General features: G+C 44.8%; 1 protein-coding gene across 1 annotated transcript; it reads right to left on the bottom strand.

The window, feature by feature from the left end:
- Window positions 1–6998: 6998 nt before the first annotated feature.
- LOC130194854 (adhesion G protein-coupled receptor B1-like) lies at window positions 6999–24410 on the bottom strand. Its single transcript, XM_056416033.1, has 31 exons — window positions 23708–24410; window positions 22651–22800; window positions 22465–22563; window positions 22200–22364; window positions 21923–22087; window positions 20694–20858; window positions 20408–20572; window positions 20203–20304; window positions 19983–20089; window positions 19670–19864; window positions 19478–19546; window positions 18417–18525; window positions 17818–17961; window positions 17657–17726; window positions 17356–17458; window positions 16901–16944; window positions 14687–14813; window positions 10697–10800; window positions 10463–10565; window positions 10167–10317; window positions 9986–10055; window positions 9808–9874; window positions 9608–9693; window positions 9248–9419; window positions 9031–9126; window positions 8874–8913; window positions 8068–8690; window positions 7908–7943; window positions 7689–7793; window positions 7405–7455; window positions 6999–7178 (listed from the first exon to the last, which is right to left on the bottom strand). Exons 1-31 carry the CDS (start codon window positions 24408–24410, stop codon window positions 6999–7001), a joined length of 4566 nt encoding a protein of 1521 aa, XP_056272008.1.
- Window positions 24411–24857: the final 447 nt, after the last annotated feature.

Genomic DNA, 24857 nt, shown 5'->3' with positions numbered 1-24857 from the left:
AAAGGGGGGGGGGCCCGGCCCCCTTTATGGGAAAATTTTTTAATTGGGGAAAAGCTTTTCCCTGCAATTAAAGGGTCCAAAAAACCCCGAAAGGTTTTGCCCTTGGGGGAAAGGGGGGTTACAAATTTTTTTTAGACAACCCAAAAAAAAGGGGGTTTTTATTTTCTAATAAAAAATTACCGCTTTTTTTAAAATTTTTTTTAAAAAAAAAATTTTGGGGGGAAGGGAAAAATGGGAAAAACGGGTCAAATTATTTATTTAAAAAAAAAAATGCCCCCCTTTAAAAACAAATTTCCCCAAAAAGGGCCCCCTTTTTTTCCCCAAAAAGGGAACCTTTTTGGGGTTTAAAAGGCCTTTTTAAAAAAAAACTTTCTGGTTTAAAAAAAAAGAAAAATTTCCCTCAAAATTTAAAAATTTTCCAAAACTTTGGGAAAAAAAATTTTAGAAATGGAGGGTTTTTCCTCTAAAAAAAGGGGAAATTTTTGGGAACCCCTTAAAAGCCCCCTTTTTTAATTAAAAAAACCCCCCCCAATTTTATTTAAAATTTCCTTTAAAAAAAAAAAAATTTTTCCCTTTAAAATAAAAAAAGGACGGAAGGGTCCAAAAAAACCCCGGGATTTTCCCCCGGTTTCCCTTAAAAAAGGGCCCACCCCAAACCTTTCAAACCCCAAAGGGGGGGGGGAAGGGGCCCCTTTTTTCGGGTTTTAACCAAAATTTCTTTCCCAAAAAAAAAAAGTTTTTTAAACCTTTTTAAAAAAATAAAGGGCATGTTTTGGGGAAAAACCCCAACCAAAACAAAAAAAGGGTTTTCATTTCCGATTTTTCAAAAAGTTTGGTTCTTTTTCCCAAAACCCAAAAAATTAAACCCAAAAAATTTTTTGAAAGGGTTAAAGTGGAACCCCTTTTTTTTTAATTCCCATTTACAAAAAGGAAAAAAACAGTTAAACCTTCAGCTTAACCCAAAAACCTTTTTTCCCAATTTGCCCCTTATTTTTGGCTTAAAAAAGGGGAAACCCCGCCCCTTAAAAAAGGGGGGGCCTATAGGCCCCGTTTGAAAAAACTTTGGAAAGGAAAACCGTTTCCTAAAAACAAAATTTTTGGTTAATTTTAAAAAAAAAGGGTTCCTGGCACCTCAAATTTAAATTTGGGGGTTTTTGCCCAAACCCCCTTTCAAGGCCGCCGGGGGGGAAAAAAAAATTTCCCCGGGAAATTAGTTTTATAAAAATTTAGTTTTTAAAATTTTGACCCCTTAAAATTTTTATTAAAACAAATTTAAATTTAAAAAAAATGGCATGAAACCCGCCCCCAAAAAAAAAACTGGGAAAATTAGTTTAAAAAAAAACCCAAAACAAACCCTTTTAAAAAAAAAACCCCGTTTTTTTTCAAAATAGGGGGGCCAAATTTAAAAGCCAAAAAAACCTTAAAAATTTAAGCAAAAGAAAATTTCTTAAATTTTGTCCCAAAAAGGGAAATTTTTTTTTTTTAAACTTTTCAAAAGGGTAGGAAAAAAGAGTTAAAAGGTTTTTGTGTTCCCAAAACCCCAAGTTTTGGAAAAAAATTTCTAAAAGACCCCAGAAAATTTGAGTTTTTAAATATTTTTTTAAAACCAAAAAAATTTAATTTTCCCCAAAATTTTTTTTTTACTTTGCCGGGGTTTTTTGGGAAAAAAAATTTGGAGTTTTTCCAGTTTAAAAAAAAATCACAAAAGGGGGGCAAACGGGAATACCCCCTTTTGGGGTTTTCCCTTCGGGACCCCATTGGGTTTTTTTCTCCCAGGGGAAAAAAAGGGCCCCGGGGGAAAAAGGGGCCCCTGGGCCCCAAACCCACCCTTTTTTCCTTGGGTTTCCCAAAGGGCTTTTTTAAAAAACCCCGGGGGGTTTTGGGTTCTAAAAGGAGGCCCCTGTTCAGGGAGTTTTTTAGGAAAAATTTTTTAAAAGGTGGAAAAATTTGGGGAATGGGGCCCTTTAAATTTTTTAATGGGGTTAAAAATTTGGGTTTTTTTTTTTTCCCCCCGGGTTTTTTCACCAAAATTTGGGGGGTCCATTTCCCCCAAAAATTGGGTTCCCCCCTTTTCCCCCCCTTTTGTGGAAAGTGTGGGCCCCCCCCTTTCGGGGTTTTTGGGGGGGGTTCTAAAATCCCTTCCCCCCACACCCATTCCCCAAAAAAACCCCTTTTTCCCAAAAGGGCATTTTTGCCAAACCCGGACCCCCTTTCCCCCTTTCCCCCTCCGGGGTTCCCAATTTTTCCCCGCTTTCCCCCCTTTTTTTTCTCTGTGGATTTCCCCCATTTAAAAAAACAAATTTAAGGGCCCCCCCTTTTTGGGAAAGCTTGGGGGGGGGGAAATATTTAAACAAAATACCAAGGGGGATAAAAAACCCCCTTTTTGGGAAAATTGAAAGGGGTTTTCCCCCTTTTTGCTAATTTCCCCCTTTTTTGGGCGGAAAACGAACCCACCCCTTCCCCCAAATTTAAGGGGTTAAAATTTCTCCAAAAACCCAAACCCTTTTAAATTTGCCCCGAAAAGAAAACTTTTTCACGGTTTTAATTTTTTTAAAAATTTCAAATAAAAATTTTAAAATTTTAGTTTCGCCTTTTGGGTTTTTTAAAAAAAACAAAAAAAAATTTAATACGAAATTTAGGCCCTTATTTCCCTTTTCAAAACCAAACCCCAAAAATTTCCCCCCCCCTACCCCAAAAAAATGGTTAAAAAAAAAAAAAAACCCCAAATAAAACCCGAAAAGGAAAATTTTAAATTAAAAAGGTCTTCTTTACCCCCTACAATTCTTTTTGAACTCTCCAAAACTTTATTTACACAAGAAGCCTTTTCCCCTTTAGGGGGGTAAAAAAAGGGCCCCCGGGCAAAACCCCCCAAACCCCAAAAAGCCTTTCCGAAGGGTTTTTAAAATTTTTTTTAAAAAATTTTGGAAAGGGGTTAAAAACTAAAAAATTTTTTTTGGGGTTTTTTTTTAAAAAACCCTTTAAGTTTCCCTTAAGGGTTCTTGCCCCAGGGCCCAAATTTCGGGAACCGGGAAAAACGGGGCCCCGGCCTTTTCAAAAAAACAAATTTTTTTTAATTAAAGTTTTAAATAATTTGCCTTTTCCCCTTTTTTTTTTTTATTTTTTTCTTTTGGGGTTTTGGGCCACTTCCTTTTCCTTTTTGAGTCCTTTCCCCTTAAAAAAGTCCCCTTTTAAAAAAAAAGGGACTGAACCCAAAAGGGGAAAAAAAACTTCCAGAGGGCCGAAAACCCCCTTTTTTTTCCCCCCGGGGGGGTTTTTTTTGAACAAATTGGGTTTCTTTTCCCCCGCCCAATTAGGGTTTTTCCCCCAAATTGCTAAGGGTCCAAACCCCCCCCCCTCTGGGGGAAAACCCCTTTTTTGGGGGGGTTTTGGGGGCGGGCCCCCGGGGTGGCCCCCGGGCCCCTTTTTGGAAGGCCCCCTCGGGAAAAACCCGACCCCCAAGGGAAAAATTCCTGGGTTAAAGGGGTTTTTTCTTTTCCCTTTTTTAAATTTTTAAAAGAAAATTTTTTCAAAAAAACAAAAATAGTGCTATTGCTGGAATTGTGGTTTGTAATGCTTTTATTAGGATTAGGATTAACATCTGCTGTTTCTATAGCAACAGCCTTCAATTAAGAGACAGCCAGGACCTCGCTGTTACTGCCAGCAAGGTGCTAATTGATACTGGATTTCACGTCGTGAGCGGTAGGGGGTTGAGATGAGAAGTGAGAGTTGTGTGTGTGTGTGTGTGTGTGTGTGTCGGAGGATGGGGGTTGGTTAGTCATCAACAGCTTTAGGATGTTATTAGCATTGGGACTCTGTTTTTCAGGCGCACACACACACACACACACACACACACACACACACACACACACACACACACACACACACACACACACACACACACACACACAGAGAGAGAGAGAGAGAGACTAATTATTGTGATTTGGATTGGATTTAATCATGGCTGTTGAGGAGAGAGAGGATCCTTGAAGATATTAAACAGGCAATAGTCTAGGTGTCTTTGTGGCTTCATACAAACTGTATATGTGTGTTAATGTTAGTATAATTAGCAGTTGCAACCAATTGTACCTTAAGGGGATGTTGTATGTCATGATGGAGCCAGGCTGCATATTCAAGCTTAAAAAAACTAAAACATAGCTGAATAAAGATTGTTTTAAATGCACTTTAACATTTAAATACTATAATTTTCATATGTGCACACAGGAACATGTTTGCACTTTCCCCCTTTTTTGCATGTTATCTATTCTGTCTGTCTCAGTACCAAATTTTCCATTTTTAGTCTGTCTTCTTGCTCACTGATTGGTATAAAAAAATACGAATAATGAAGGGCCACAGTGACTAATATAATATAATATATATATGCGGTGAAATGCAGGGATCAATGGCATCATAAAGCATCATTTGCACACAAGCCGCTCTGCTCTGCAGTTGACTTCACAAATGAGCAGCGCTTAACAAATGGAGAATGTAAATCTCATTTTGCGTATGCCTTGCAGCAGAATTACAGCTGGTTCAATTAAAATGGAGAACAAGAGCTGATTATATGGAGGAGAGAGAAAGCAGAGTCGCAGTACTGCAGACAAAGCTGGCAGAACTAAATTTAAACTGTCGACAACATGTCCTATTTTTAAAGAGGTCACAATCAGATTCTGGCCCCTGTCAAATTTATTTGTTTTCTCATTACTCAACTTCGCAGTCTGTTCCCTCTTTAATGATTTGCCTCTCTGCAAAGCTTGAAAATAGATCAGAGGAGAATTGCACTTTTATCATCTTAAGAGATTGCTGTTGTTGTACCTGCACATCACGACTATATTTAGACCGTCAAATGGTTGCCAGAGGCTTTTAAAACCGCATGGGTTCAAAATCCATTTCTATATGTAATGTCTCATTTCCTGCATATCGCCGTATACAATTTAGAGTTGTATTTCACCATTATAATGTGTTTATTTGTGAGGTGGAACGAAAAAAAGAAAGAAATCGCCCATCTAATAATTTCAGCTTGTATGATAGCGATTTTACTTTTTAACTTTCATTTTTAGGTCCTGATCTGTTTTTCGTCCTTTAAATATCTGCAACTTGTATTTCACCCTTATAATGTGTCTGCATGCCAATAATAAAGGATCTGATTCTTCATGTAATATAGTTTTGTTTTTATTAGAAATAGGTCACATTCATTTTGTGCTGTGAAAACTGTGCATTGACAGGAGGTAAAACAGAATACTAACAAGAAGATACAAATGGGTATTCAGGAGAAGTAACTCGAGATATGATCGGGGCTGAGGGTAGAACATGGGACTTTTTTTGGAAAGGGAATTTAGCTGGTAGTACATATATCGAGTTACTGACAAGGTTATCAAAAACACAATGTTACAGAGACATGAGGTTCAATTACCCAACGCTACAAGGCGGAGAGTAATAACAAATATCCTGAAGCACAGTTTATACTCATAGGCTATCATTCATTCTATATAGGTACTATTATCTACCTGTCACAAAGAACTCCAAATATGGAGTTTTGCGCTAACAAATCTCTAGTGAATAAATTCCTTGAATTACTAATACAGATTTGTAATACAATATTTTCAGAATGCATCTATATGCTCTGTAAATACGAGGAAGATGGTATAAAAGTGTCGAAACATTGTGAAGAAAAAAATTCGGTGTTGCTTGATCATCAAGCGCCCATCATATTGCACTAGTTCACGCTGATGGCGGACAACACAAATGTGTTAAAGTCTCGAGGACCCGGCGCTGCTCTGGAAGTCAAATCAGCGCCAGGAGCCTCTGCTCGCTCCAGGAGTCCCGCAGGGCTGAGAAACAAAAGGGCACTGATGAAAGGTCTCGCTGACCCCTTGAATCCACATGTACGACATGGAAGAGCCTGCATCTTGTGCCAGCTGATGGTGTGTGTGTGGGCCCCCACACCTCCTCACATTTTGACCCAGCGTTTCTCCAGAGTGCACTGCTCTTCCTGGGTGAGAGTCTGTGTTTATCCTGGTGCTGGTATTGAATCAGAATGCTGGAGACATTTTGGGTAACTAATCTCCTCCATCAAACTCAATGTGTGTTCGTCCCGATGAGTCCACGTGGGCTCACAACACATGCCAAGTTGCATTGCATTTATTTTTTATTTTAGAGCCTGATGCTGGAGCACAAAAACAATATAAGTCGTGTCTCACAGTCACGAGGGGGATGATGAATCAAAATATAAGGGGATGATGAATCAAAATATGCTAATCATTCATCATCATGAAAATAATCATTGGAGTAATAACCACCATGGTGAAAACAGCAGTGAGAAGCTCCACCAATATGATGAAGCCTGCTCTCGAGATGTTCTCAGTACAGAGAGTCCCATGGAAGAGGCTCATTTCAGGCTGTTTGAAGCAGTTCCAGGTGTGAAAAGAATATGGGTGCCCTTCTACTAAAGTGCAGTGTGTTGGACTCCCAAGCGTGAAACTGGTCCCTTATGCTCTCTTGCCTCGTCCTATTGTGGAAGGTAACTCGGTGGGAAGAGGAGCGGCCAAAGAGTTTACGCGTTTTCCTCCCTAGAAGCAACTTGTTTTTCTCCAAAGTTGAGTTGAAGCAAAAAAGAAGCACAGACGTGTGGACCACATCTTCTGAGCCCAGGCTGAAGAGTTCAGGAAACCCCCATTGAAGTGTTAATGGAACCATAGCCAGTCCTGGTCAATGGAAACCACCGATCGCTCCACTAACCCATTGGCATTCAGAGCACTCTGACACAAGATGCTCTAAGTCCTCATAGAGAAGCTACATTAAACATCCAACCACCACCACTCCTCCATCACTCCTTCCTTCTCTTCCTTCCTGCTCTGGTTGAGGGTTTGAAGACATTCATTCTGGGACCTACTTTCTCCCATCCTCGGTTTCCATTACTCCATCCTTACAGGATCCCATTTTTTAACCAAAAAGGTGAACGAGGTGAAATCAGGTGGCTTCTCTAGCCCCCCTCCTCTCCCTCAGACCTCTGTCTGCAGGTCGATGATGTCCTGTCCCACCAGAGGGATGGTGGTGCCGGCCTTCTCCCACTCCACAGAGTCGACAATGGGCTCCAGGTCTTTACGCACCCATGCAGGGGGCGACTGCTGTATGACCCGGACCCCCTCCCACGGCCTCTCCAGAGGACCCTGCTGTTTGTCCTGTTGAGGAACAAAGAGGAGGCACTTTAACACTGGTGTCAGCCATCAGCCCATAGCAACATCCTGATTTAATCAAAATGTAATGGGTTTCATTACATCAGAGGTGCTTTTCTAATAATGAAAGTAATGTGGTCATTAGGGGAAATTATTCCTCCTTGAGGCAAGTGTAATATCTGATTGTCTGGCAGTACAATTTGAGATTGTGAGTTTGTATATAAACACTCACACTGTGGTTCGTTTTGTCACTTCCTCCTGAAGACACACTCCATCTCACAGACTGCAAGAAGGAAGGAAGAGAATACATCCTTAATCAAATGACCTCAAAGTCATGACAACCATAGTTCAATACACACATCGCTGGTTGTTTTATAAGGTCCGTATTACATTAAAGTAGATTGTGTTTAACTTTATAATTGCCTTTGTTGTGTGTCCCATATTTTGTTCTGCATCTCCTGACAATGAATGCCTATGCAAATGAGTGGTGAGCCTCATATGATGATGATGCGTTACCTTGCTGTCAGAAGCAGGTGACTCCCTGTCTTTCTCAGCGTGATGGTGCTTCCTGTTTAGGTCCTGGAACATGTTCTGGTGGCGTTTCTTTGTGTGCATTATTTTCTGGGGAAGACAATGAAAAAAATGTTTAGTCTCAAAATAAATGCTCACTGTAAAACATTTAATATACATTACAGTCATTTTGTTTTTAAAAGCCAGATTCCAAACAATATTTACCTCAAAGTCCAACTCAGCATAACGGGATTTCTGCCTCTGCAAAAAAATAACGAAAGACAAAAGAAAGTTGGTTTAGTTTCAGATCGATGTTAAATATATCGCACCATAATGCATAACACAAATATTCTGCAAAAGGTCACACTATTCCATCTCCTCTTACCTCCAAGGAGCTCATGGACAGGGTGGAGATGGTCTCACTCTTGGACATCATGGAGTTCATGGACTCAAAGGTGTTCTCCAGGCTGCTGTGGGTGATGTGAGACTCGCTGGACATGTTGTGGATGTTCTGGATGGGCGAGTCTCTCTCCGAGTACGACACGCTGACCTGGTCCAGGGGCATGGACTTGATCCCGAAGGCCGCCTGGGGCTCGGCAAAGGGCCCGCTGAGGTGCATCAGTCTGGCCTGTGGCAGCTGCTCCACGCTGATGTTGTATTTCGTGGGGTCATCCTTGGGCTTGGACCTCAGGGTGGAGGTGGTGTTGGGTATGAGGACGTAGCTGCTGCCGTCGGAGATGCTTCCCTCGGCCTGAGCCCGAGCGAGATCGACGTCCAGCTGCTGGAAAAGCTCCCCCTCGCAGACGTACACGGGTTTCCCGCAGGATGGGTTGATTCCTCCCGCCAGTCGGCTCTTCTCTCTCTTCAGGGTGAGGGTGTGGCTGGAATATTCGGGGAGTGCCTGCATGTGGCTCTTACTCGGGTTGGATGGCAGGGTGTGGAAGTTGGAGCCCATGGGAAGAGGCATCTGAGGTGGAGGCATTTTCTCTTCAGAGGAACTCTTCATTCCTTTTTGGAGAAATGGTACGAGAGAGTTAAAAACCATAAAAGAACCATGACATGCTTGACAAAAATTGTGTTATCTTTTTATGCATGATCAGATGTTTTAAGTGCAAGGCTCACAGAAATTTAAATGCACATGGGAAAATGGTTAAGAGCATGAGAGAAAACGCTGAGGTAAAAGGGGCTCACCTTGTCTGCTTGAATCTCTCTCCTTTTCATTGTCAGACTGCTGATAAAAGAATAATAACATTTTCTATCAGTGCATGAAATGTATGCACATATTCATTTAGGGATAATGATCAAAGGCACTCAAGACATTAAAAAGGCAATAAGCCAAGACATTTACCATAAGCTGGGGGTTGGCATTGTGATGGGAACTGCCAGAATCTCCAGTGCCGTCGTCCTTGCGGTCGACTACTCTGCACTTTACAGCTTCTTGAACCTAATGGATGAAGGGAAAACTTCAGGAAATTGCATTCAGATCACAACTCATGTGACCTCATCCAGAAACTACATTCCTTTACATTTCTGTTCCTTTATTCTGTCTAAATGTTGTCCCGTACCTCTCTACGCAGGATGCAGTGAACCATGACAATGATGAAGCCCTCCAGAGAGTCGAAGACGGCAAAGAGGATCTGGAAGAGGGCCGAGCGGCGGTCGGTGATGGCCAGGACGGCAGACATCCAGGTGAGGGCCAAGAGGGGCAGAACCACGCAGGAGCTCCACAGGGACGCTCTGCAGGAGAAAAACAACCGATTAGAATCAGAAAAGCTGCATTGGACTTCTGTTTCTCTGCTCTATTCCCTCCTGTTGTTTGATTGTGAGGCTTGATATCAAAGCACATCATCAATATCCCTGTAATGGCACTGATGAGGGCGATAAGCACAACACTCTGGTGTACACAGAGGATCAATAAGACCTACCCTGCTCTCTCCTTCAGCTTCACGTCGGTGATGCCGTCCTTGGATACCAGCTTGTTGAAGACCAGAATACCAATGACCATGTTCACCTGGGATTGGAAGGGGAACAAATTGGATGAGACAATGTAATAACAGGTAATGCATTTACACAAGCAGACTACGCATTGTGATGGATTGGGGAATGCCAAAGTCGGAAAACTTACCAAAACAACAGCTGCAGCAGGGCCAACAAAGGAGTAGAGGAGTCCGCCCTCAAGAGACAGCCAGCAGCTACACAAGACAAGAAGAACATCAATGATTGAGCGAAAAGAAGAGCGTTGCAGAATAAATGAAGAGAAAAGAGAAAGCCCCAAAAAAGGGAAAGGTTGAGAGTGAACTCACTAGTTGACGGTGCCGTATCCCTTGGCTTTGGTGAAACCCACAGACACAGCCACCACCAGTGCAGGAAGGCCTGAAAGATAGAAATGATGCAAAGGGGAGATGGAAAGTTAGAGCCTGAGAAGGTAAAAAGCTTGCGAGAAAAATGCTGCAAAAGGAGAGAAAGAAAGACAGCTGCTCTTACCCCAGCCTAAGCACAAGAAGCGCTTGCGGATGATGCGGTTGCGCAGACGACCAGTGACAGCCATGTAGGACTGCCAAGCTTCTGTCAGCACCCAGCAGAAAGAGGAGAGGAAAAAGAAGTGCAGGAGAGCAGCAACGAGAGTACACACCACCTGTGAGAGCCCAGAGGGAACGAGGGATGGAGAGGAAAGATGAGAAATCTGTGTCAATGGCGCTGCTGCTTCCAAAATCCCCAAAGCAGTGAGTTTCAAAGAGGTTTAAAAAGAGAGGTTGCAATTGGTTGGAAGAGTGCCGTACCTTGTTGCGAGTCTGAGTTTGTCCGATCAGAATGAGGGCATTGGAGCATATAATGGAGAGGCAGAAGTTGATGAGGATAACGGAGCGCTCGGAGCGGATGTACCTAGAGTTTTTCAAAGGGAGAGGAAAAGAACGAGTTTAGAGATGAGCGCGTAGAGGAGAGACAAACCAGAGTGCGCAGTGTATATAACGTTTGAGGCCAACATGGCGGACTTTGCTGGCGGGGTTACTTACTTCCACACGGAGACGTAGATGATGATGAGGAGCAGCAGGGTGAGAGACGAGACCCCACAGCCGACGATGAGAGTCACGGACGGGAGCAGTGACTTGTCCATGATCTGCAGAGAGGAGACAAGACAACATATGCGTCTTAGAGCTGATTTAAAAAACACACATTTATTCAGAGCGGAAACCAGCACTGAGATCCACACACACACACACACACACACAAACAAAGGCGTGTGCATTTTCAAAGCCTCTAGGTGTGCGCTATCTGGAAGAGCAGACAGCTCCCTGTAGGCAAACAGTTGAATGGCACAATCAGGCCACGGCTGAGGCAAGGTGACCCCAAGGTGAACGTGTCAGAAAGACGGAGCGGCCAACCAAACAAATGGTCGGGGTCACTGCGTCTCTCCAGAGAGCTTTTGTGTCAGCAAATGAGGCGAGGAGGATACTGCACATATATCTCTCTCCACTGAGCAAAGGAGGGTTTTTTTCAATTCCCAGGGGGCAGCTCATGGTTGCTGTGGTCAGTTATTAGTGTGAGCTGCTACAGCAGCCTTCTGATGGCTCACGGACATCCTCAGCTACTCGTTTTCTCTCGCCTTTAGCTGTGTTTTACAATCTTTTCCCCGCTGGTGTTTATGGGTCGAGCAGCAGCCCCTCGCCCGTCTCTGCAGGAGTGGACAGCTGGACCATTATCACCTGAGCATTAATCTGCCACCACCACGCCTTCTGATTCCTGACAGCAGTTCAGCGCCTGCCACTGCCAGCGGCGGCGACCGTCCCATGTTTCAAACAGCCCTCGCACCGAATCTCTGGCGGAGGAAACCGCGGAGGGATTGTCTTCCCTGCTGCTCGATCACCTGGAGGGCAGACGGGTCACTGCCGCACACACAAATCTCAGCTCCTTGAGACTTCACAAAGCCCTCGCTACCTGGCTATCACACCTGCAAACTCCCAGCAGCCAATTGTGTGGTTTCACTGCACCTGTAATCCTTATCCATCTTACACCTACTCTAGTGGCTTTAATACGACTTTGAGTTACATCCAACACCTCTGAGTTATCATCGCCGCAAGATGTGTGAGCTGGATGAAAACGGTTCAGGCTTTAGATAATTGACAAATGTGTGATTATATTTGTGATGACGCATGGAGGGTGGACAGGATTCCAAAAGGTGAGAATGTCCTCAGATCTAATAAATCTGCAGGTATCCAATTAGCGCAGATAGAGGGCGAAGGAACACATTCTGCTTTGGCCTTCGTTTGATTTATGATGGCTGTAGATCCTCATATTGCAGGCGTAAGTGAAGCATGGTTTCAACTGCATTTGCCATTGCTGATTTAAAGGGCGCAATACTGATCTTCAAATGACTGTTTCTCTCCACCTCTATACGTGCTCCGAAGAGGCTTTTCTGATACCCAAGCACAGCTGGTGGAGTCCGGCTCACAGACAGCCAAAGACTAATTTAGTGTGGCAAATTTGTTTAAAAATCTATCCAACTACATCAGAAGCGCCCCAAAACAGATGGCAGATAGCAGTGTGTGGTGAGCTGTCCCTTTGCTTCAGCCTTTACTGAGTCTGGGGAGAGAAGAAAAATAACAAGGACGATACAGTGTGTTCTGTTCCCTCTGTTCCCGATCTCGATATCTAGGTTGACGCTTGCACCATGGGCCTCTGAGTGACAGCCAGTTTGACCTAAATATGAAGCATGTCTTCTGCCTGTCCTTGACCAGATCACATGTTCTCCTTTTCAACCAATGTGCAGGTTTTATTTATTTAATTGAATAACCCAGTGTTCAAGGGCATCTGTTATAACTGTGTGGGCTGCTCCCACTGGACCACCGTGCTTCCAACACACATGAGGCTACACTCAAAGAAATGACTCATTGGATGAACTCAATTAAATTGTTGGCAGGTTTTCCATCCAATAATTATATGCAACTCCAACTCAAATTTAGCACATCAGTGCAATACAATGTAATTAAGTTAGTCCAACTCATTTGTATCAAATACATCTAAAATAAAATAACGATATTCATTAAATTAAATTAATTTGTGTTTGTCCAACTCAAAATATAAACTAACTAACGAACTAAGAAAACTCCACACAGAAGGAAAGCCCCAACTGGGAATTGAACCCACAGACCTTTGGCTTTGAGGCGACAGTGCTAGCCACTACACCACCGTACAGCCCTGAAAGTGTCTTCACCTTGTAAACAACTGATTTTCAGCTGGCGCATGCGCAAAGGGTAGTCCTCAATGAAACACATTTATTTTGAGTTGATATGCACACCATCTAACAAATGAAAGAATTCATACATTTTGTGTTACACCCATTAAATATAAATATCTATTTTTGTAATTGATTTATTTAAATGTATCAAACAAGATTTAAATGTGTCACCTCGAAGAAGGGCTTGAATCGTTTTTGTGAGTGTAACCTAAATAAATCTAATAAATGAAAGTATTCATACATTTTGTGTTACACCCATTCAAAATAAATATCTTCGTTTTGTAATTGATTTATTTAAATGTATCAAACAATATTTAAATGTGTCACCTCTAAGAAGGGCTTGAATCGTTTTTTTGAGTGTACAGGACTCCTGGAATCAGACCATATCGAATGAGCGCTAACACACTGCAGTATCTGACTGTTTTTTACACCTCCTTTCTCTCTCTCTCTCTCTCTTTCTCTGCCTCTCGATGGTGTTTTTCACACGGCTTGTAGAAAGACGCAATTGAAAATGTCCATGGCACACATCAAAAGGATGGCCGGAGAGCTGGAAAGAACCATCTATGCATTACCAGACGTCTGTCTCTCATTGGTCCACCTCTGGCATTTCCAGCCTCTCCGCTGTGGCTGAAGAGGAAGCAGGGGGATGAGGAAGGGCGGGTGAATTCAGAGATACTGGCAGACTGGAGTGATAGGCGCAGCTGCCTTTTTACTGTTGCGGGAGGTTGAAAGGAGGGGGAATGTGCAGTCTATGACAAATATGGGAGGCGCTGTTCAAATAAAATCTTACATGAAAACAACAGGTTGGGGAGAAAGCAAGCCGGAGAATGGGCTTATAGCAGCAGAAAAACACTGCAGTCCATATTCATGAGCTGTTTGGCCACTAAAGCACACTAAATAAAAGGCTAAAATTAACCAAAATGCACATTTTAAATGTGCATTTTATCAAACTAATAGACATTTGTTGATTGTTTATATATGTGTGCAGCAGCAGTCAGATGCAAAGTGGAGATGGACCGTTTCTTCTGTTGTTCAGGGATTGTGTCTCTGTCTGTCTGTGTGTCTGTGTGTGTGTGTGTGTGTTTTCATCAGAATCGCAGCTATCAAGAATCACACAGACCGAGTTTGCGCTGCAGAAACCGCGTTGCCACGGCAACTGGAGAACGAGCAGCTCTCGAGCCAACACATTGTCTTTGCGCATGAAATATCTTGATGCGTGATGACAAATGTCGGTAATCAATGCAGAGCAAACAAGCCCCCCTGCACTAACTGTTGACTCAATCTGACATGCATAATACAAAAAACATGCATAATCGGAAATGAAATACAAAGCCAGATTAAACAATAATCAAAAAGTGATTGGAAAAAATCGGTTTCCATTTTCCATATTTGTCATGCAAGCAACCGCATACGCTATTTCCCAAAGGGGCGATCATATATATTTAGTCGATTATGCAGCTGATTGATTGCAAGCACCGAAGCACCAATCGATGCACAATCGACAATGTGCAATTCATCACGTCTTCCGTTTTAAAACCGAAAGGCAATTCCTCCACATCAACATGTTGCTCGCTTGTTTGTATAAATGCTGTAATTCATCCGATCAGCACGAGCACTGCGCGGAGACAAAGAGGTGCAGGCGGACCGCAGAGCGCACGAAAACAACAAGTCCTGCACACGTCCACACTGCACGCGCCGCATTCACACGGAACATTTAAATAAAAGAGAAAAACCCACGATCACATTGTGAAAAGACAAGAGGACTTACCGAGTCGAAGTTGACGCGCGCTAAGATGGCGAAAGTGGAGAGGCTGTCACACACGCATTTGGTTCTGAATGAATGAACGGGGACCGCTCTGCAGCTCCGAGCAGACCAAGAGCCGAGCAGAGAGGAACTGTAGAGGGAAGGAGAGGGAAAGGACGGGCTGTGAGAGGAGCGCTCTGACAACGCTCTCATGTGAATGTCACATTCTCATCATATGGTTTTTAGAACATGGCCAATCGGAGTCGCATGTTAATCCACACACATAACCATCGCTATGTTCCATTATAATACTTAAATATGTGTGATCCAGTATGAGAGTAATACATATCATGTCCAATGACCCACAGGAAAAGCATGATGATGTATATTCACATGTAATGATTAACAGCCACCTGCACCGTGATTAATGATGATCGGTCTTCATAAATCTCATTATTAGCATAATCTGGATAATTTCTTATTGTGGGCAATCTTTCCTCAGCAGACATGAGATGATTGGCAACACTTGGCCTGTGCACTGGGGGGGGGGGGGGGGGACAAAAGACAACATGTTCCCTCTTTTGACAAAGATGGAGGGGAATGTGAAGATAGTGTAATTCCCATAGGTCTTCCACAGTCTACACTTCACTGATTCCTGTTGGTATTTATGCAGTCTAACACTTAATAATATAAATTACTTTTCACATAATACATCTAAAGTATCTGCAGTGATCAGCTTTAATAATACTTTGCCGAAATGATCACCGTACAAGCAAAAACTAAAATCAATAAGTGCTTCATTGAGGCCATCTGAGTAAATGAGATGCACTCATAGTCTGATGACAAATTAACTTCTCCAAATCCCTGAATCCCCAACATTTTGCACACAACTTGTGCTGAGATCTGCCTTTGTGTGTTTGGGTTCAGACCCTAGTGAGCCCAGAGGAGGCCGAGGCCACGAGCGGCGCCCTCAGGCTGCGACTGACTGGTGAAGGCAGAGGAGCCAGTAGGTCCAGCCTGGTGGACCTACTCGGCCGCGGGGCAAAGTCATCATGGCGGTTAACTGGAATGGTGTCCAAGCAGGCTTGGCTGAACAGTTTAATGTGCGCCGTGTTTGAGCTGTCGTATCATGCAGACGGGTTTAATGTTGCGTGATGCAAAGACAGCCAAAAGAAGCGAGTGTGGCCCTATAATTTGCTCCTATATTGCGTCACAAAAAGCTGCGGAGCATTTTATCTGTATCCATCTGATTAAAGTTAATTGGTGGATGAGCTAATGGAGTATTTCCTGTTATCAGACATATGCAGCTCTGCAAAGAAGCATTGACCCCAAACTGCCATCTGACTGTCTCGATCCCCCCCATTAATCACATCCTCTATCAAAAAATAATCTAATTTGACCAGAGGCACTTTGCCCTCCATCCAGAGGTATCATAGATTCTCCTTCACGTCATTTTTGCTTTTGCTATTGCTTGGACTAGTTATATAAGAAGGTGTGGGGGGTATTCAGCTGCATTTCCATTTCTTATCTGTCGTCCACAAGTGTACACAACTATCTAAATGCTAATGGTCCACCAGTGTATTCTTCAGGAGGGCAAAGTGGGCCTGTGGCTGACTGATCCGGGCTAGCAGCAGCTCCTGTTATAAGTTGTTCAAATGCATCTGAGCATCTTCATAAACTCTCCTCTCTACGCGCCAAAGTCATTAACCCCAGCGGTGACATGTGAACAGGACTCGGAGGCGAAGGGATGGCTGTCGTTGTCTTTAGATTGACACTGCAGCGTGACCTGTGAGGACGCTGCGATGGGTTCACTCACTGGTGAATGTAATGAGGTGCCAAGTGATGCCTGTGAGCTTTTCCTTCAGCAGAATGAAGTGTCACTCAACTAGATCCACTGAGGTTGTTATATATGCCTCATGCAGGAGAGAATGTCAGACTGCCGAGGGGAAGCCTTCTGGCTAGGAGAGATGGGGTCACCATGTTGTGGCATTGCTTTGTCCTCCTGGTCGGCAACCATTGATATGAAAAAAGGATGAAACACGAGTGCTCCCTCTCTCCGGTGATTCTAAGGTGGGGTGCATGATCTTATGCAGTGACAGATGCGGGACTGACGTCGGCGACAAGCGAGGAGACAAACAACAACAAGCGCCAGAGTGGCTCACATGGCCACCCGGGACACACAATAGATGTGAGCGATGGTTGGACGCACAAAGAAAAACCACTGCGGTCAACACTTACGTTTCACTCTCGTCCCATGAGAGGCACGTCTCATTCATGGTGCCCTAAAAAAGAAAGAAAAAAGAGAGTCAGTGTGAGGAGTCTTTGGAAATGTGTAGGATGGGGTGGCATACTCTAGACGTGTGAGATGCAACAACTTGCTGCCAGCCACCTGCCCACATTTCTCTGCACCCTCTGCCGTAATGCACACGCACAACTAAAAACAGCTTCTTGCAGGAACTAATTATTGCGCATGAATTTTTCAGCATCGCCAACTGGCTGTTTGGTTTAGCTGTGATCTTTGCCGGGTTTCAAACGACACAAGTATAAGTAAAAGTCACAGTGTCACTGCAAATGTCAACAGAATGTCAGGCTCTGTGCACCGCGGCGAGCAAACACCCAGAGAGGGAGGGGTGGGGGGGGGGGGGGTATTTTTCGTAGGGCTCCATTAGATTGGGTAAGCATTAGGGACTTACATTGTGGAGGTGGGGGAACTCGATCTCAATGGGGGTGGACAGGTGAGACGGGCTGGGGTTGACGATCACTGTCACCACCTTGGAGTTGATGAGGGTGGTGTTGCTGTGGAGGAGGAGAACATTGCACAGTCAGTGTCGTCCTTATGGTTGACTGCATATGGTCAGGGTCGCACAATGAAGGTGCAAGTGAGAACACGGGGAGTGAATGTGCAGGGAGTGAGGCGCCATCTGGTGATGATAACATGTATTTCAAAAAGGGCCAGTTGGATACATGTAAAAGCAGTAAAAGTAATCAAATTACCTCTGGAAGGACAGAATAGAGGCAAGGTTTCTGTAAAGGACGATGCCGGTCACAAAAGCATCGTTGCCATCTGGAAAGAGCGAAAAGGGCCGGATTACTCTCAAATTCACAAGACTGCACATTGGTTGGCGCAGAAAACGTCGACGTCTGTCTCGTCTTACCAGCTTGTCCAATGGGCAGGGCGTCACGGGACACGGAGATCTTCTCCTCAGAGGTCCTGACCCAGTCCAGCATGCCCCTCCAGCCTTTCACGGGGAAGGTAAAGTTGGAGTTGGCGGTCGTCGGGCGCTTGTGGATGCTCAGCACTGAGGAGGACAGAGATTGAGAAATTGAGGGCTTGGTTAGTGAGCAGCACTTAGAGGTCACAGCTTTGTTGGACACTGTGTTGGATGAACAGTCGACGAACGCCAAGGACATTTTGGTCTGATGCGTCACGTGTGTCTGAGCGCAGTAGTCACTCAACGACATCCTGTGAGAATGTCGGCTTCACTGAGACCACAGTCACAGAGAGTGACTGAAGAATGTAAAGTTTACAGTTATTTTCAGTGTTTGACAGATTGATATTCGTGTAGAAGCCAAATGTGTGCAATGCAAAAGATGCCTGCTTAACGTTTTGGAGATGGCAATAATATAATATGGTAAAGCTGATGGCCTGGACACTGTCACAGGGATAACTGATGCATGCGGCTGCCTATATGGGACACATCATCCTGATGAGACACGAGCAGAGAGCAGCTGGCAGTGGGAAATTAGGGCTCACCTAAATTCTCGGTGACTTCGTAGATGTCCTGAAAGCCGCTCATTTGCATACCGATCATGTTCACAGAGTCCTCGACAAGGCGGAGGAACTCCTTCATGTTGGCGCCCATCTGGATGAAAGAGAAAAAAAGAAAAGGAACGGAGGAAAAGTCAGAAAGAGGGACAATGGGTAAAAAGGGGAGGGTGCTCATTCATTATATGCAATTTACACAATTAGCATTAATTGGCCACCGCTTATTGATAACATGCCCATATCTGGATGTCCTACTCTTATGTCAGTGCAGCCTGTACTTATTCTTTCAGAGCACTAAGCGCTGGACAGAAAAAAAGAAACACTGCTTGCTGCTATGCAACCTAGGAACTTCCTTAAGGCCATAAATGGGCAGACTGTTGATTCATACTGTGGTTTTTTTCTTCTTGTCTTCTCCTTCTCGCTCGGTGGAAGGGAGGGCTGCCTGACGTGCGTGTCTCTGACGCAGAGCTGCAGCGATGTGGGCGCAAGGTGTGTTCTTGTATGCGATGTGCTGTCCGTGGCTCCTCTTAACGACCATCGGTACGTAGGCTGGCATAAAGACTCACAGATTGCAAAGTGGGAGTCGTGATTCTCCGTGATTCAATCTCACTCTTTATCTCTTTCTCTCCCTCCCTCCCCTTTCACCTTGAAGCGTTCTCTTGTCGCAGTGGCCTTTGAAACTCGAAATCCAGTTTCCAATTTAAACACAAATATGCACTTACCCGCCAGTGGGAGTCTTTAATTTGTGTAACTTTTCTACACTTGCTTATCTTCTCAGGGAACTCCATTATAGTAGTTACTACTGAACTTAACACTAATTTGATTTGAAGAAAGTACATCTGGGTTTATGTTGCTTGTAATGAACAAATCGAAATAAAAAGGTCAAACTAGATGATAAGTTGCGCTCCAGACGTGTAATTTAATGCTTTTAATGCTTTACTTGTCACCGCAGGAACATTAGCAATAACAGACTTATTTTCTCCCCTGCTCACATTCACTCTGGATCACACACACACACACACACACACACACACTCTCTAAACACGTACCAGTTGTGCCTCTTCCCATTTGTCACGATGTTCCTCCTTCAGTAAGTTGCTGATTGTCTGGACGTAGTTCTGCAGATCATTAAATGGAGGCAGAAGTGTGAGAAGGTACCACGTCTCGCTTCATTAGAAACTATTGTTGGTCAAAGACTGCTGCATTATATTATTCACTGATATGAACAGGCTTTGGCTTACCTCAATGTCAGCGTTACTCAATCTCAGGCCGGTGGCCTTGTACTGTTCAGTGGTGTTCTTCAGGATCTCCATGACAGCCAAGAGGTCTCCGCTGTACTGGGCGCCCTCATCGGAGGAGACTCTCAGGCGTGAAATCACCTCGCTGACCCCGTCGATGCTCTGTCCCGTCTGCGCTTTGGAGTTGTAGTCCCTCGACTGCAGAAGAAAGGTCAAGAGGTTAATCTGAATCTTTGACATTCGCTGGTTTGACTGGGAAATACGCTGTGTGTGAGGACACAACCGATTTGAATTAGGGTCCATATGTGGGGCGTACCATCATCTGAATGTTCTCGTAGTTCCTGGAGACACACTTGATGTGAGTCGGGCTCTCCCAGGAGGCGAGACCTACAGCGTCCAGAGTGCACCGGCGCAAAATCAGACCTGTGTACGAGAGAAAATACAAACTTGTAGTTGACATAATGGGGTATGATAAACAGAATAACACGTACAAGGAGAACAGACAAAGCGTGGCGCGATTCTCGCTGTGTCTGTACCTGAAGCATCAGCGGGGCAGGCGATGGCAGCCATGTCTCCGGCGGGGGTTTTCTTCCACACGACATCTCCGGTGTTCTGCTCAGGGCAGATCTCATGGGGCTCTATAAAGTACCACGGATAAGTAGAAGGATAAGTACTCTCTTCTTCCTAATTGGACAGTCATGCGGTGTGGCCATCTTTGTGCATTGTGATGGAGGCACTCACCAGGGCATCTCTTCTCATTGCAACGCTTCTGCTCTCCCTTTTCCCCAGGGCAAGGCTCTCCACCAAAGAAGGGCCCCTCACAGACTCTCTGTCTCTGCTGGGCGCCGCCACCGCAAGTCTTGCTGCAGCTGCTCCAAGAGCTCCATGCATGCCAGCGTCCATCAACTAAAAAAGAACATTTCACTCCATGAACTCTAGACATGCACACTTTATTGATCTTTTATTTGGAGAGTGACTGAAACAGAAGTGCATTTGTTTATGTTGTTGTTGTTGTTGTTTATTTTACCAGGGCATTCTTTCAGGAAGCATGTGTCTGAATCTTTCCAGCTGCCGTGGCACTCGGAGCCCCCGTAGGACGGCCCGTTGCACTCCCGGATTCTCTGCATGGTGCCATTGGAGCAAGACGTGGTGCATGCGCTCCACACAGACCACTCATTCCAGGATCCGTCCACTAGAGGGCGGTAGAGGATACACAAAAAGAGACGCATAGAGTTACAGCGAGCCCGAGGAGAAGATGGACCTTCAGGCCACAGACATTATACTGTTGGACCAATATACCAATCTCCCTGAGAAGCAATGCCGCTGTAAAAAACAACTCTAAAGTGGCTATTTTTTAAATGAAAGGCATAGGAACATACATGTAAAGGAATACCGATTGGCCACATGCAAACACTTTTCATATTCCAGATTTATTTTGGTGGAATAAAAGCCTTAAATAGTAAAACAAAACTTCTAACACTGTTGAGTAAATTAGATGAAATAAAGTGCAAAGTCTTAATAAAAGTTAAATTGGTCCAAATGGAAAACATTGTGCTGAAAGGGCCATTATGGACGACTCAATTGTGTAAGCCGTTCAGTTTCAAATGGGAAGCGTAATCATCCCTCAGTAATGACTGCAGAGCCTCCCTTTGAGACACTAGTAATTCAGCTGTTGCGCAGGGAGACATCTGCTGATGGTAACATGGAATTGCAACACAGACTTTTACTTTTGAATAGATAAAGAAATCCCTTCCCACTAGCGTGTTAATAGTAACTACCACAAAAGTTGGCAAAAACTAACATAAAAAACTGCAGCAGCGACTTTAAAATGAGTCAAATCTTGAATGCACTCAAGTAGGTGGCAGAATAAAGAAGACTTCTCATAAATTGGGTGACCATGAGCACAGCATGAGTCACATTCGGTTCACATAAAGCCACTGACTCATCCCCAAAGAGGCTTTTATTCTGTAAATGCGTCAGATGTAATGTCAACCTGCTACTGCATGTGTGATGATGGGGATGCCAATGAGTTGCTTAATTATCGCTCATCGAGGACTCAGTAAGCGGTGTGTCAGCCAGACCCGTTGTCATGGGTTTTTAAACATGGTAATACAAGAACAAACTGGCACAATAATAATACTGTTGTTTTATTAAGAAATAGTATCTGTTTTTTAAAAACATTTATTTGTATTTGTACGCCTCATACTGTATAACATCAAACCACAAGTGTGCAATAAGAAGAGTTCCATGACTCACCTGGGCAGACAGCGATGTTGCAGAACTTGGTTTGTCTTGTGGGGCCGCGGCAAGGCTCTCCTCCATTCTGGGGCTGCTTGCACGTGCGGGTACGATCACGATAACCACGGCCGCATGTGGATGAGCACAGGCTCCAGGGGGTCCACTCGTCCCAAGCACCGTCCACTACACAGGGGTAACACAGAGCCATGATATGACGATGGAAGTTCAGCATCGCAAACCCGCTACAGGGTCGGAATGTTCAAGATAACGAGTGAAACAAAAACCGGGCGCTCACCGGGGCAGACGGCGGTGTTGTTGCAGGGCCGGTTCTCACGCAGCGGGCCGGTGCACTGTGTGATGAAGGAGGAAGTGGCGCAGACGCGGGTGCGGCTCTGCCACCCTTCTCCGCAGGTGATTGAACAAGCGCTCCAGGGGGACCACTCATCTGTCTTAGAATCTACTTAGAAAAACACATGAATTAGAGGGTCAGCCCACCAAGCCCTCAACAATTGCAATGCAGAGAGTGTTTCAAACGTCCATTTACAAGAACTTCTTCTCACCTGTTTGGGTTGCAACGACTCCATGGTGAGAATCATCAGCATTGTCTCTCTTCAAACCGACGATGGCTCGCAGACCCTGGCTCCTGTTGCGCTCTTTGCCTGAGAGAATTAGACAATTGCATGATTATTGCATTGAATGGGAGCCGAGTGCTCACACCCTAATGACTAAAGGACAGGTGGCCTTACCAATGCAGGGCTGAGGGTTGCAGGCCCGTCCCTCTTCAACGGTTCCTTCGCACACGCGGTCCTCGGGCTGACAGGCTCGGCTGCGCACCTGAACTCCACCATCGCATTCCTGGCTGCATGCTGACCAGCGGCCCCACCCAGCCCAGCCTTCTGCGGGAAGAGATAAGAGGAGAGATTTTGAGCAAGGTTGGAAACAAATATTGTTTTGCGAGCAATTACAGTTACCCCAGTTAAAAAGTAAACACAAAAAAGAGTGAAATATCCTCCCTCGTAAAGCTTAAAATACAGAAACAGGGAGTATAATTGTCCTATTTGCCGAGAAGGAGCGAGGACGAGACTTTGTGAGCAGAACCGAGCACTCAGCCCGACAGATGATGCATTTTGAAATGGTGATAGTTTGCTTTTTACCAATTTGTGTGAACCGGTGCAGAGTGGTGTGTATGGATGACAGGTGCGTTGCTATGACGACCACAAGTGCTGCACTTACATTTCCGCTACCAGCTGACTGTGAGGTCTTTGTGCTCTCTTCAAACCCCCCCCCCCCCCACCCTAACACACACACATGCCCTCTATCCCTCCCCACAGCCCAGACTCCTTGCCAAGCGTTAGATGCATTCCTTGTACAAAATGGCGAGCTGGAGATGTGTGCGGTTCAGGCCGTCTTGCCAATGAGGCTCGAAGACGCACAGTTAGTCTAACACCTTTGATTTACTTCTCATTACTTTGTGGCGGCGAAGTGCACATCCTAAACATGTGCCCTTGCTCTACAGACATGGATCATTAGCCTCAGCATCTCCTAACACTCAAACAGGGAGAGACAACAGGTCTGGAGACCGCCTGCAGAGCCGTGGTGTCTCGGAGAACATGATCCCCCCCGATCCTGCCTGATGGATGTCATTACAAGACAACACAGCAGACGGGGGGGAACATACTTTCTGTTTGTTTCTTTAAAGGCTCGATTTTTGGAGAATTTAGTTTTTTTTCTTTCATTTTTTTTTTTTAACATTTCACTTCAATTCACTCTAGAAGTAAATAACCAAAGATGTTACAAACTTACTGATGATCTCAGTTTCGCGGATGCTGTCACGGGAAACAGAAAAGCATTTCTCAACGTAGACGCCGCCTCTGTAGCAGCTCCCTGGCTTCCTCTTCGGGGCCTCCCAGCACTGGCATGGTGTGTTCATGATGCCACAGGGATAATCATGGGTGCTACTGGACAGGCACTTCTCCAGCCACTGGCACAGCATCTGGCAGGCGGGCATGCTTGGGTTCCTTTTCCCCACGACCAGAAACTCAGGCTTGAACTCACTGACATCATTCTGCCCCTCCACCATCTCCACGCCGTTCCTCGTGGTCACCTTGCGGATCTGCAGGAACTGCTTGGTGGACTCCAGGTAGGTGACAGTGGTCGACGCGTCGCACAGCCGGACGACCTCGTCGAAGCTCTCCATGCCCAGATAGGTGCGGGAGGTCTCGATGAAGGAGTCAAACTGGAAGGTCTTGATTTGACGCGGCACGCAGGAGTCGGTTGGCTTGGTGATCTTCATGTAGACGGTGTAGCGGCGGGGATCGGGGTTCTGCAGGGTCCACGAGCACGGCGTGGAGTGCAGGACGGTCGTCGAGGAAAACACACCAAAGAAGCGACTCTGTTCCAGCGTGGCACAGGTGGCAGAAGCTGGGCCGGAGGGAGTGCAGGAGGTCAAACCGAAGAAGACGAGTACGAGGGCCACGCAGGGGCCGGTAAGAGGTGACCACGCCATTGGGTCAGCTCAGATGACTACTTTTTTAATGTAAAATTCCTACACTTTAGATATTTTGCGGAATCTGTGAAACTCCTTTGAAGAACTGTTGGATTCGCAGACTTTAGGGAATCAATAAAGGAGCTGCAGAGAAACAGGGAATGAAAAAGAGGAAAACATCTGTCAGAGTGCTCCAACTTCTCAATAATACCCCCAAAACACCCCACATACACATCAGTATGCAGGATGAGAGCTCTGCAAATGAAAAGCATTTTTTCCTCACAATATTTAAGAGATGCATTTTAATTGGACCTATTGTTGAGCTGGTATTTATGCATCATGGATTTGCCGCTGATCAGTATCATAGCCGAGGCAGATTCAGTGATTTAAAATGCCCAGTTCTTCAGGACATGATTGCTCCGACACTGCAATTACAGTCCTTCACAGCAGGCTGGTATTTCCAAGCTC

This window comes from Pseudoliparis swirei, chromosome 1, assembly GCF_029220125.1.
Source record: "Pseudoliparis swirei isolate HS2019 ecotype Mariana Trench chromosome 1, NWPU_hadal_v1, whole genome shotgun sequence".
Classification (NCBI taxonomy): domain Eukaryota; kingdom Metazoa; phylum Chordata; class Actinopteri; order Perciformes; family Liparidae; genus Pseudoliparis; species Pseudoliparis swirei.
Note: the sequence above shows the minus strand (reverse complement) of the source record. Positions and strands in the feature narration are given on the sequence as shown.